The sequence below is a fragment of the Nicotiana sylvestris genome, chromosome 11, assembly GCF_000393655.2.
Source record: "Nicotiana sylvestris chromosome 11, ASM39365v2, whole genome shotgun sequence".
Lineage (NCBI taxonomy): Eukaryota > Viridiplantae > Streptophyta > Magnoliopsida > Solanales > Solanaceae > Nicotiana > Nicotiana sylvestris.
In genome coordinates this window covers 7,589,312-7,601,666 of record NC_091067.1, presented here as the reverse complement: position 1 = coordinate 7,601,666, position 12,355 = coordinate 7,589,312, and the positions used below count along the sequence as shown (strand labels likewise).

The window sequence follows — 12,355 nt, the reverse complement described above, 5'->3', positions numbered from 1 at the left end:
TCACCTTTTCTATTCATAGCTTTATATATATATATATATATATATATATATATATATATATATATATATATATATATATACTAAATTTGTCTAATTGTTGATTAAGACTTATCTGATCAGTGTAGGTTGTTGGAAATTCATATACAAAAAATAAAAAGAGAAGTTGGTATACCACCACAACAACAATAATAATAATATAAATACCGTAATTCTACAAGTGAGATCCGGAGAGGGAAGTGTGTATGCAGACCTTACTCCCAAGGGTGTATGTAGAGTTCAAACAACGGGCTCAATTGAACCCATAGCTTTCGATGCGGAGTAAGAATTTATAAGTAAAAATTCATTAAAATTGCAAAAATAATATATATGAACCCATAACTTTAAAAATATAATGAGTTTAATGCTAAAAATCTTAAAGGTTGAACCCATAAGGTTTAAATCCCGGATCCGCCTATACTTACTCCTACCTTTTACGGGTAGAGATATTATTTCCGATAGACGCTCGACTAAGGAAAGCAAAATAATAAGAGAAGAAGACATGTAAAGAGAAGTAGCAACAACAAAATAATAAGAAAATCGAAGCAGAAGAAACATCAAATAGTAATAAAAATCTAAGCAAAAGGAAATAATAGTACTACTAATACGAAAAGGCAATACGCTCGACTACCTACTACCCTTCAACTCTAATTATCAACTTCCACACCTTTCTGTCCAACATCATGTCCTCGATAAGTTGAAGATGCGCCATATTCTACCTAATCACCTAATCCCAAACTTCTTAGACCTACCTCTACTCCTCGTTGTGCATTCTTATTTTTTGTTCTTTCCATATAGTATACTGCAACGACCTAGTGCAATCCCACAAGTGGGGTCTGGGGAGGGTGAGATGTACGCCGCCTTACCCCTACCCTAGACGGGTATAGATGTTATTTTCGATAGACCCTTAGCTAAAGAAAAGATAAAATAAGCACTGGTATCAAGCAATGACAGTACTAGATATTTAGAAAACTGGGGCTAAGATACCAAGATACAAGATGAAAGAAGCACGGATAACAAATAATACAATACAAGATGTGTAGTAATAGCCATCTAAGGATAAAACAACACTATATTAACACTAATACTACGGAAACAAGAAGACAAAGGGAAACACTCGACTGCCTACTAACTTTCTAACCCTAATCCTCAACCTCCGCACCCTTTTATTGAGAGTCATGTTCTAGGTTAGCTCAAGATGCGTCATGTCCCACCTAATCACCTCTCCCCAAGATTGGGGCATCTGTGTTTCTCCTTTTAACATGTCCGAACCATCGAAGCTTCGCCTCTCGCATTTTATCTTCCACATGGGCTATTCCCACTTTGTCCCTAATAATTTCGTTTCTAATTTCTATCTAACTTAGTATGCCCACACATCCATCTCAACATCCTCATTTCATCAATTTTTATCTTCTAGACATGGGAGTTCTTGACTGGCCAATACTTTGCCCCATATAACATAGTCGGTCTAACCACTATTTTGTAGAACTTGCCTTTAAGTCTCAATGGCACATTCTTATCGCATAAGACACCGGAAGCGACCCTCCACTTTATCCCCAACACTCCGATACGATATCTGACATCCTCATCAATCTTCCCATCACTCTGAATCACAGACCCCAGATACTTAAAACTCTTTCTCTTAGGAATAACTTAAGCATCAAGCCTCACATCCACATTCGCTTTCGGGGTAACTCTGCTGAACGTGCACTCTAAGCATTTTGTCTTGATCCTGCTCAACTAGAAACCTTTAGACTCAAAGGTATGCCTCCAGATCTCCAACATCTCGTTAACACCACCTCGCGTCTCATCAATCAGAATTATATCATCTACAAACAACACACACCAAGGCCCTCTCCTTGGATGTGTCGCGTCAATGCATCCATCGCCAAGAAAAATAAAAACGGGCTAAGCGCTGATCCCTGATGCAACTTCATATCAACTGGAAAGTACTCCGAATTTCCTCCGCCATCCTTACCTGTGTCTTAACTCCCTCATGCATGTCTTGACCGCTCTTATATAGGCTACAAACACTCCCTTAGTATACTGCAATTTATGATTATAGTTCGATCCATTTTAGATAAAGGTGACATCATCCTAAACATTGAGATGTAGGGTATGTTTGGTACGAAGGAAAATATTTTTCATAGAAAATATTTTTCTAGAAAATATTTTTATGGAAAATAAGTGAGTTTACCACTTATTTTCCCTTGTTTGGTTGGTGAATAGAAAATTTTTTCCGAAAAATATTTCTAGTGTTTGGTTAGAGAGTAAAAAATATTATTTTAGAAAAATATTTTTTTATGTTACTCTCTTCAACCCCATTCCCCCAAGTCCCCATGTTTCCTTGCTCCCCTCTCTCCCTTAAATACCCAACATTTTTACGACTTTATTTTCTTCAAGAATTTAATTATTTTTATAAAAATTAACACAAACCCAAAGGAACTAATGTTGCTTTACTTTTTTACGCAAAAATAACGTTAAAATTTGTGCTCCATAGCTAAAAAGAAAATATTCTTTTTTTTTGTTGAAAAAAGTACTCTTTCTACAACATGAAAATATTTGTTGAAATAAAAAAAGATATTTTTTTTACATCATGAAAAGAAAATACTTTTTTTGTTGAAATGAAAGAAAATATTTTTTCTATGAAAAGAAAGTACTTTTTTTGTCGAAATGAAAAAAAAAACTTTTTATATCATGTAAACAAATATTTATTTGTTGAAATGCAAAAAAAAATCTATGTATAACATGAAAAGAAAGTAATATTAATAATTTTTTTATTTAGGATGAGAGTGGGTGGGTAGGCGTATTGCAACATTGGGGTTGGGGGTGGGGTTGGGTTAGCGAGGGAGGGAATAGGGCGGGGAAAGTTGAGAAGGAGTTTTGGAAAATGTTTTCTCTTCTCTTGATAAAGAAAATATTTTCCTCCACTTTGAGGAAAATGAGTTCATAAGGAAAATATTTTCCAAAACATTTAATCCAACCAAACATGAAAAAACCGTAAAACACTTCATACCAAACACACCGGTAATCTCTAGATATTTTCACAAAAACATTGGATGATTACACTTCATAAAATAATTAATTCCCGAAATTTGATGGAAAACAATAATCCTAAATTTGATTTCAACTATATGATAGCTATTTTGTTTAGAAAAGGACAACCTAACATCATTTCGTAATATGTACCTATTAGTAAAATATTTTCTTGATAAAAGAAAATATTGCGTGCAAATCAATCCACATTCAAATATTCTACGTGAAGCTTTTTGTTTATTGAAGCAAGAAACCATAGACAACTAATTTTAATGCAAAACTTAAGTGAAGAGTAGACTGTTGAAAAGTCCTCATCACTTACTTTGCAGATCCAATCATAATATTTAATTGCAATTTAGAAATCATGGTGTTTACTTAAAGTCTTAAAACGGTCAATTAAAAAATAGGTTTAAAAAAAACTTAAAAAGTAAGTTATTGTCTTAGGATTTTTTGTGCAGAACTTAAAATCATAGTTCATTTTTTATCAAGTTTGAAGTGGTTAACCAAACCCAAAAAGATTACAAAAGAGGATTCAAGTTCAAATACAGTCAAATCTCTCTATAACAGTCTCGTTTGTTCCAAATATTTTTGAACGTTATAGCGAATTGCTGTTGTAGAAAATATATATTATAAAAGAACATGAAATTTGGTTCCGAAAAAACTTAGCTTTCATAGTGAAGTGTTGTTATATAAAAATGTAGTTATACAGAGGTCTGACTATACTGTTGCTCTTTTAGGCAGGTAGTTGTGTAACAATCTTATCTCTTATCTAGTTAAGACTTGAATAATTTGTAAGAAGATTTTTTCCTTTTTTTTTTTGTAATAACCAAGAAATCACCAAAATTCATGATTTAAAATTTTGTGATAAAATAGCATTTTTTCCTACTTTTTTCACTTAAATATCAAGCTCTTTTCTATGCTAAAAGTCGAACTCGTGACTCAGGCCTACACCACGTGTAGTTAAGCGCAAGTTACACATTTAGCTAGTCGGGCAAAAATAATAATATTTGTTAGGAAAATATACAAAAATACATGCCGATTATGTATAAATATGTTTAATATATAAATTTTTTTTTTTAATTATTATTTTTAAAAGCGACTATACAGTGTAATTTTCCCTATAGTTTATCTGAAATAATTTATAACGGTAAAGTTTGGCCAAGCTATAATCTATGTTATACAGAATATAAATAACTTGCAGTAGAACTACTTAATTCAAGTATAATTTGGAGCAGATATAGGTAAAAATTAATTTTTCTTCTACTAATGTTTCGTAGTCTATAAACTTACATGTGTTGAAAATGTCCAACAATAAGGGATAAGGGGGTTTAAGTTATATGTCCTAACAGTATAAAAAATATATACAATCAAGTTACTTAAAAAGTAATTACACGCAAATTTCTATTATATACATTAATTGGTATCATATGTTAAACAATACTGTTACTACCGGTTGTTTCGTTTGCTTCGGTTCTATTATTTTTCTAGCTACTGTTATTTGTCATTACAATTGTGATCTCGCTTTTCTTAGTCGAGGGTATACAAGAAACAACCTCTTGACCTTCACAAGATAGGAATAAAATCAGTGTACATACTACATACTACCTTCCCCAGACCCCACTTGTGGAAAACATTGAGTATGTTGTTGTTATGTTAAATAATATTGATACTGTAAAAAATCTGTCTTAATTAAGTCACAGAATCTACATATTTTACTGCATGAAACAAGTTACATCAGTCCACTGAACAGCTAGAAATTCAGTTAACATATTCCAACAGGAATTCAAAAACGAAGAAAATCACCCATCATCCATTAACTTAAAAGAAAGATTACAAATACATTATTCAACTTTGGGGCGGGCCGATGCACAAAGCATCCCGCATTCACGCAGGGTCCGCGGAAGGAGTACTTCCAAGGGGCGTGATACAGACAGCCTACCCTAATGCAAGTATTAGTGGCTTCTTCCATGGCTCGAACCCGTGACTTATAGATCACCGAAACAACTTTACTGATGCTCGGGGCTCCCCTTCAAATAAATCATTCTAACTTATCTCAGAGAACTGAACAGCAGGAGCTTTAAACAACTCTGATACAGTAAGGGAATGAATGACCCTATCTTCCAATTTGGTATCCCTTAGATCCCTATATAATCAAAGATAAACCAGCAACTAAACGAAAAAATCAATCAATAAATAACAATGCACAAAAGTGAAATGGAGAAAACTTTAGTAAGGAATAGTTTAGCTTCCGTTTTCAGGGGATGCTTCGATCAGCCTCACTGACCGAGGAAGCATGAACTCAGTGAATATAGGATAATGGGACGAAGGATAAAAGCCATCGATGTTGTCGTTCACCACCTCAAACGAGACGGGTATTAGAGATCTGCCTCTGAAAAGGATCCAGTCCACATGCAGATCCTGAGTTTGACGATCCCAGCACAGACAAAGTGCTCGGAATACTAACTTGAGGAACTCAAGAGGTCCCTGCTTCGTACCTGATAGAATCAAATGGTGATTTTCATAGGTCTCTCATGTATCGGAAATTAATATAGCAGTGGGAGGATAACAAAACCTTTGAATCCATGATACGTCCGTATAAGGGATACATTTTTCCTCACACGAGCATTGGGCCAAGCGTCTCTCATATCACCAACAACTCCATGCTCTCTGAGAAGTAGAACATGTCAGCTATTGATATATTTCTCCTTAATGTTCCATACCGTATTACAGTCCTAGCATTGTTAGCTCATATAAAGAACCAAGCAAGTAGGATCGTGATATCATTTCATACTATAGCTTTCCTGCTAGTTTATTTACTTTATTCTTCCGATACGCTAATAATCCATGGTCATAAAAATGAAAAAGTGAAGCTTTACACTGGATCTGTTACTTAAAAAAGAAAAAAATTATAAATAAAAAATAGTTGCCATTGCTCATATAAGAGGGAAAGCAACATTGATCTATAATGTCTTCCCCGATATATTCACATGACAGAGTATGATGAGGCTTAAAACTACATAATTTCCAGAATAATAAGAGATATATTGACAAGTCCTTGACCATTGTGCAGTAGTAAATAATTTCCTGAATTCTTTCCTAAATTAATCATGTTCAGAAGAGCAACCAATTTCACACGATAGTTCCAAATTAATATTTCAATAAATATATTCCATTTACTTTATCAGAAGAGACAACATTAAGCATTTGCATATTATGTTTGATAGATTAACCTAGCATTGCAAAAAATCCTACAAGTTCGTTAGTTAACCGTTGTCAAATTAAAACTTTTAGCAATATTTCCCTTGTTTGGGTAATTAAAATTTTAGGCGGGATTACGTGGTTTATAGGAAAACCGACCAGTTAAGTGGTCACTGCAAGCTCAAGGTCGTGAATAACTTGATACCAGTAATCAAGGTACTGTAATGATGATATAGAAGTATATAGTAGACATTAAATGGCAACGGCATTATTACCTAGATCTCCCAAGAAGAAAACGGCCCGTAGTGGATTCCTTTTGGGTGTTAAATCCTCCACAGTACACGACCGGTAAGCTAGGGGGTAAGGATGCAATATGCTGCCAGGTAAGCAAAGCACCTCGCCTTCGAGCACGGGGACTGAACTCATCCATTGTTGTATTAACAATCTGAAATGAAAAACCTGGTGGCTCAACTCCTTTAAGCTGGAATGTGTACACTATTTGTCAAGGGAACAAAGCACTCAATATCCCATGCAGTCAAAGAACAAGTAACATGACAAGTAAAATTAAAAAGATCAAAAGGATATTGCCCACGTTGCAGTGCACGGTACTGTAGAACCCCAAGACATGCTTCCGGGCACCGAAGGTGATTCAGACAACCAAAATGTTCCCCCTTCTAAAAGCTCGACCTTCAATCAAAATCAGATGAACTAAGATAACATGTATAAAACAGTCCGCTTAACCCTTACATCGATTTACAGAAGGAAGAATGATTCTTTAAAGGGGAAAACCTTGTCCTTGTCATAAAAAATGGTACAGTGTTGATCAGAAGTGTCTTCCGCTCCTTTCCTTGAAATTCCAAACTGCTCATACCCTAGTTTGATAAAAGATAACACGATTAGCAAATAAGAGACCAACTATTGGCACCTTCACTAACACTCCAAAAGAAAAAAGAAAATCACAAATGCAGCTCCATAATGTACTTATCAATTAAATAAAACCAAGAATAAATTACACCTTTGTTATTCCTAAGACAACAGAATAATTCCCTTAGATTGAATATGAATAACGTATTGTAAAATGCATCATCCTATTTTCCGTGAATAAAGTAAGCAAGGTAAGATTACACATGATATTCAGTAATCATAGAAGAAGGATCGAAGGTACTTGAAAGTCTTCTTTATATGACCAGCAAAACCGTAGTTTCAACTTCAAAACCCACCTCTCTACTTTTCTCCACCTAAATACTAAACTTGCAACAGCCAAATTTCAAATTTGTGATGTTCGTGTATCACACATCCCCTGCTATACTACATTTTGCGGTTAAACAAAAGCCTTGGGGACAGAAGGTATTTGAAAGTCTTAAAGTTACTCTAGCCGCTATAGCTCATATCTATCAATTATTATACAGAAACATCACTTTAGGAGGCAATGAAGATAGTGCTTGAAGAAGATCCTTCATCTATTCCACATAAACAACATGACCATAAACATCAACTGGGAAAAAATTATGTAGCTTTAACTCCTGTTTTTCTTCTAACTTTATTGTTTTTCTCTCAATTTGCACAATAACATGTACGGACCACCTTGTTTCAATCCCTTTTCTCTCTCCCTACATTCCTCCTCATACTTTTAAGTCATAGATAGGCATGCTAGAGCCTAGAACTCGGGAAATAGGAGATACACGATCCTAATGCTTATTAGTCAATATCATTACCAGCCTCTCTTTGCCTGCTACTCTCTCCTGTCCAGAATTTGCAAACGCCGGGCCACCTAAAACCAACATCTTAACTAAGTTGACAGCCTTTGATTTTTCAAGTCTCAAAAACTGGATTTTTTTGGATAAATATCAACTAACACACCTCGACTGCAACTCAGAGGCTGAACTCATTTCTTTGGAATCTTCAGATAAAGAAACATACTGCCGGCTCAACATCTTCCAAGTGATATATACATTTAATGGCTTCCAGAAACAAAAATTCCTATCATTCATTAATCCCATAACTATCTCGGCTTATTTTTGTTTCAATTTTTTTTGAGAAGACTCCCCTTTCCTATCCACTAATGTACAACCAGAAGCAGTCTTTTGCTGGAAGGAGTTGTACATAGAATGCCCTACAAGCAAATTTCTTTTCTGCTTTCTGGCCACCTCATAAAATTGTGGATCACACTCTAAATTGTGAAAGGACTTTGAGAAAACAAAAAGGCAGTTCAAAGAGTTGGTTTAGTAATGAGAAAATACTACAAGGAGGATCTAAAGGAGATTTGAGCCGTATTTACTCAGAGAAGAAAAGGGGCACATTTCTATAAATAATATTCATTATTATGGATATGTGATAGTATTAGTTCCATTGGTGTCAAAGTGAAGGTGCCAAACAAAATGAGGATGTAAAAGATAAACGAAAAGGACAGTGACCATGCTATCTTTCATAAGAAGTCAGCACGACAGCAAATAGTCTTAGCTCATCCGCACAGATCAAAAGGTGAGGAGATATACTTACCCTTGCTCCATGAACGTAATACGAGAATAAACAGAGGCCTGAATCTATTCAACAACACGTCTTTCCCAGAAAAAATCATTCTTAGACTTGTCAATAGGAAAAATTGTGAAACCAGTAAAATTTTACAAACTGAAGTTGAGGTGATATACTGCTGTAAGGCCTAAGTTTCGCAGGATGGAAGCGGGATGATTATCTGAAAAACTAGTTTACCAAGACATAGGATGCGCATATACCACTCTGCAGTTCATCCGATGTTAGTTTTTTCCAAAACACCATCTTCAGAAAAATGAGACGAATAATCGTCAGAAGAAGACGAGAGTCAAGTCAAAGAATATCCTATCGTGAGACAGCAAGAGCAGCTTTCTAAACACCATCATTGTTCTCTTTACCCAATCCCACACCACATTGAATACTACATCCTCATTTAATGTATGTGCTTGTAATGAAGAAAACAAGAATAGTATGAAATTTATGAGTTGCCAACCAGGCTTTCTTACCGACCTACTTATTTTTTAAGCTAGACTTCTAATTATCCAATACAAGCTCTTTCTTGATTAAGAAATGCTCAATCTCTTAGTCTCCGTATCATGTTTGAACAATAACAACTAAAGTCTGGTCTATATACGGATGCACATTCTTTACATGACATAAGCTCGAAGCAACAACCAGAGGAAAAGCCAGGATTTGAAGCTTATGAGTTCGAGATTCTAGTTGTTTTCAAATTACTGGATTCTAAATTAATAATTTGTACATGTTAAGTAGATTTTCTCAAAACAAATATGGGGTTTGGATCAAAGCTACTAGGTTCAGCCGAACCCGTAACACAAAGGCTAGCTCTGCCCTACAATGACACCTTGTCAAACTGACATCTGTCTCACACAACTATTTTGAACAATATTGCACAAACAAAAACAACCAGAAAAGCTACATTAGCTGCAACATTACCCCGAGTGTCATAGTTTTTGATTCTAAGGAGCAGAAGCATGTAGACACTTTGAAATAATTCTTCATAAAAGCAAAATAACAAATTCTTCACCTCAAAAGTGCAGTGATGATGAAGCTAGCTATATTCTAGCTACAATCAAACCTCTTTATAACAGCCTCGCTTCTTCTGAATATTTTTGAATGTTATAACAAAGTGCTGATATAGAAAACATATATTATAACATAATATGAAAATTGATTCCGAAAAAGATTGGCTTTTATAGTGAGTGTTGTTATATAGGTATGATGTCATAGAGAGCTAAAAATAAAAGATTTATCAAAAGTTACCTTGCAAGCACTGCTGAAGATAGTCCAACTGTGACTTCACACCTAAAGACAAACACAAGCAAAATATTACTAGTAAATAAACATTGATTAAACAAAAGACAATCCATTTTTCATAATACTTCCTTATATCTACACCAAAAGGAGAAAAATTGCAAAAAAAACACAAACCCCATAAACCAAAACACAAAATCAAAGCAACCCCAAATCACACATTTAAGCAAAAAACACAAAACCAATCAAGATCCACTTAAAAATTGAGGAAAAAGCAGTATTCAAACCTTGTTGGGTACAGAGAATCATAGGAGAATAACTAGTGATAACACTTATACACAAATCTTTCCTCTTTTCCCATGAATTCGGACTGTCTTCTGGCTGATCTTCAAGAAGATTAAAGGTCATTACACTTAAAGAAACACTCATTTTTCTTATAAAATCAGAACTTTTTTGTATATTCAAACACCCTTTATCTACATGGTCATGAATTAAATCTTCAAATACAAATTCAAGAACACAACAACAAAGTTAAAGATTGCTTCTTTTTTTTTCTTCTCTCAAAGTTGTAAATTTTGAAGTGTGTAAGAAATGTAGCGTATTTTTTCTGAATAATGTACAGTTTGGAGTCAGAGCTGCGTGTAAAAAGAGAGCAGCAGAATCAATCAAAGACGTGTCTGAAACCCAAAAGAAAACAGTGGCCATTTTCAACGCTCGCACGTGCGATGTCAAAAGTGTGAAAACAGTGGCGGTTTTTTCTTTTAATTTAAAAAGTAAATTTTTCCGATTTCATTCCGGGAATTTAGAGCCCGTTTGGGCATAATTTATTTTTTTTTCCTTTTTTTCCAAAATATTTTTTTTTTGCGAAATCAACTTTGTTCATAAAATTTTCAATTTTAACTTGAAGATATATTTTGGAAATTTTTCAAAAATTTTAAAAACTCCAAAAAAATATTTTTCAAAATTTTCACTCAAATTACTCACAAAACTTTAAAAACAACTCAAACTAAAATTTATGTTCAAACACAACTTTAAATTTCAAACCATTTTCACTTTTTTTCCACCATTTTTCGGAATGTTATGATTCTTATGTCCAAACGCCTACTTAGTAGGTGTTTGAAGTATTTTGTTGAAATTGAATGTAAAGAAAAGTCGAAATTGAAAAAAATAAAAATGGAATCTGTCAATCAATATTTTAATACTTTATCAGTATTTTAATTTTTTTCCACATTTGGTGACATCTGCATTAGGGGCCGATTAAATTTGAATTCATGCTGAATACCACGTTAAGGGCTAAAACACTCCCTAACAAAATGGAATTTGTCATTAGTATTTTAAATGATAAAGTTCAATTTTTACCACTGAATTTGACACGGGCTACATTAATAATTCCGAGTGACTTTTTCATACTTGAAAATAATATGATACGTGCATAGATGTTCTTCTCCTACGGCTATGGATTTTTTTTCGAGGTTATTTTCATTAGAATATTTTAAAATGTGATAAAAAATTCAAATTTTACCAGCAAAATTGTGGTGGACAGGCAAGGATCACAAAATTTTTAATTAAAAATATCGGGTTCGATCCCTGAAATGAAATCGTCAATAGTAAGAAGCACTTTATCCAAAGTGAGATTGTCTCGACGAATTCGAATTAGTCAGACTCCAAAAGGGGTTTAAAGCACCAAGTGAGAATGCAAAGAGGATGTCAGTGGTCTTGGTGCAACAAAAGAGAGGGTACTTATAGAATATACAGTAATATTGATTGGGCATTGGGAAACTCTTACTGGTTCATGCAGTATGGCTATATAGAGGTAGTATATGAGAACTATGGGGTCTCTGATCATTTACCCATAGTATTATGTACTGAGATTATTAGAAACCACTTACCAAAGCCATTTAGGCTTCTTAATGTGCTTTTGCAAGAAGAGGAATTCAACAAGCTAGTGCAAGAGGCGTGAGATCAAAATATAACTGGATACACTATGTATTTAGATGGCAAAAGTTACAGAGACTGGGAAGCAGGGCAAAAGGAATGAATAGAGTCTATAATTCAGTAGACAAAAAGGTTGAAATGCTAAAAAATCAGCTGCAGGAAATTCAGAAGGGGATAGATAATGATCTATTCAACAATACCTTGATTTTGGAGGAGAAAGAACTATTGGTGCAAGTAGAAAAGTGGCAAGGTATACAAGAGAAAGTCTACATGCAGAAGTTTAGGGCAGTGTGGATTGCACATGAGAGTCAAACACAAAGTTTTTTCATGGATATTTGAAGGCAAGGCAAGCTAGAAACAGAATCTCTACTATCTGTAATGAGCTTGG

General features: G+C 34.3%; 1 protein-coding gene across 2 annotated transcripts; it reads right to left on the bottom strand.

Annotated features, from left to right (window-relative positions):
• Nucleotides 1-4,739: 4,739 nt before the first annotated feature.
• On the bottom strand, nt 4,740-10,692 carry LOC104217495 (uncharacterized). 2 transcript variants are annotated; one of them, XM_070162778.1, is made up of 8 exons: nt 10,320-10,692; nt 10,042-10,083; nt 7,060-7,142; nt 6,856-6,957; nt 6,546-6,760; nt 5,645-5,739; nt 5,431-5,567; nt 4,740-5,215 (listed from the first exon to the last, which is right to left on the bottom strand). In XM_070162778.1, exons 1-8 carry the CDS (start codon nt 10,459-10,461, stop codon nt 5,186-5,188), a joined length of 846 nt encoding a protein of 281 aa, XP_070018879.1. In that variant the 5' UTR covers nt 10,462-10,692; the 3' UTR covers nt 4,740-5,185. The 2 variants fall into 2 exon arrangements, with proteins under 2 accessions (XP_070018879.1, XP_009766071.1); XM_009767769.2 differs by having other exon boundaries at nt 4,740-5,567.
• Nucleotides 10,693-12,355: the final 1,663 nt, after the last annotated feature.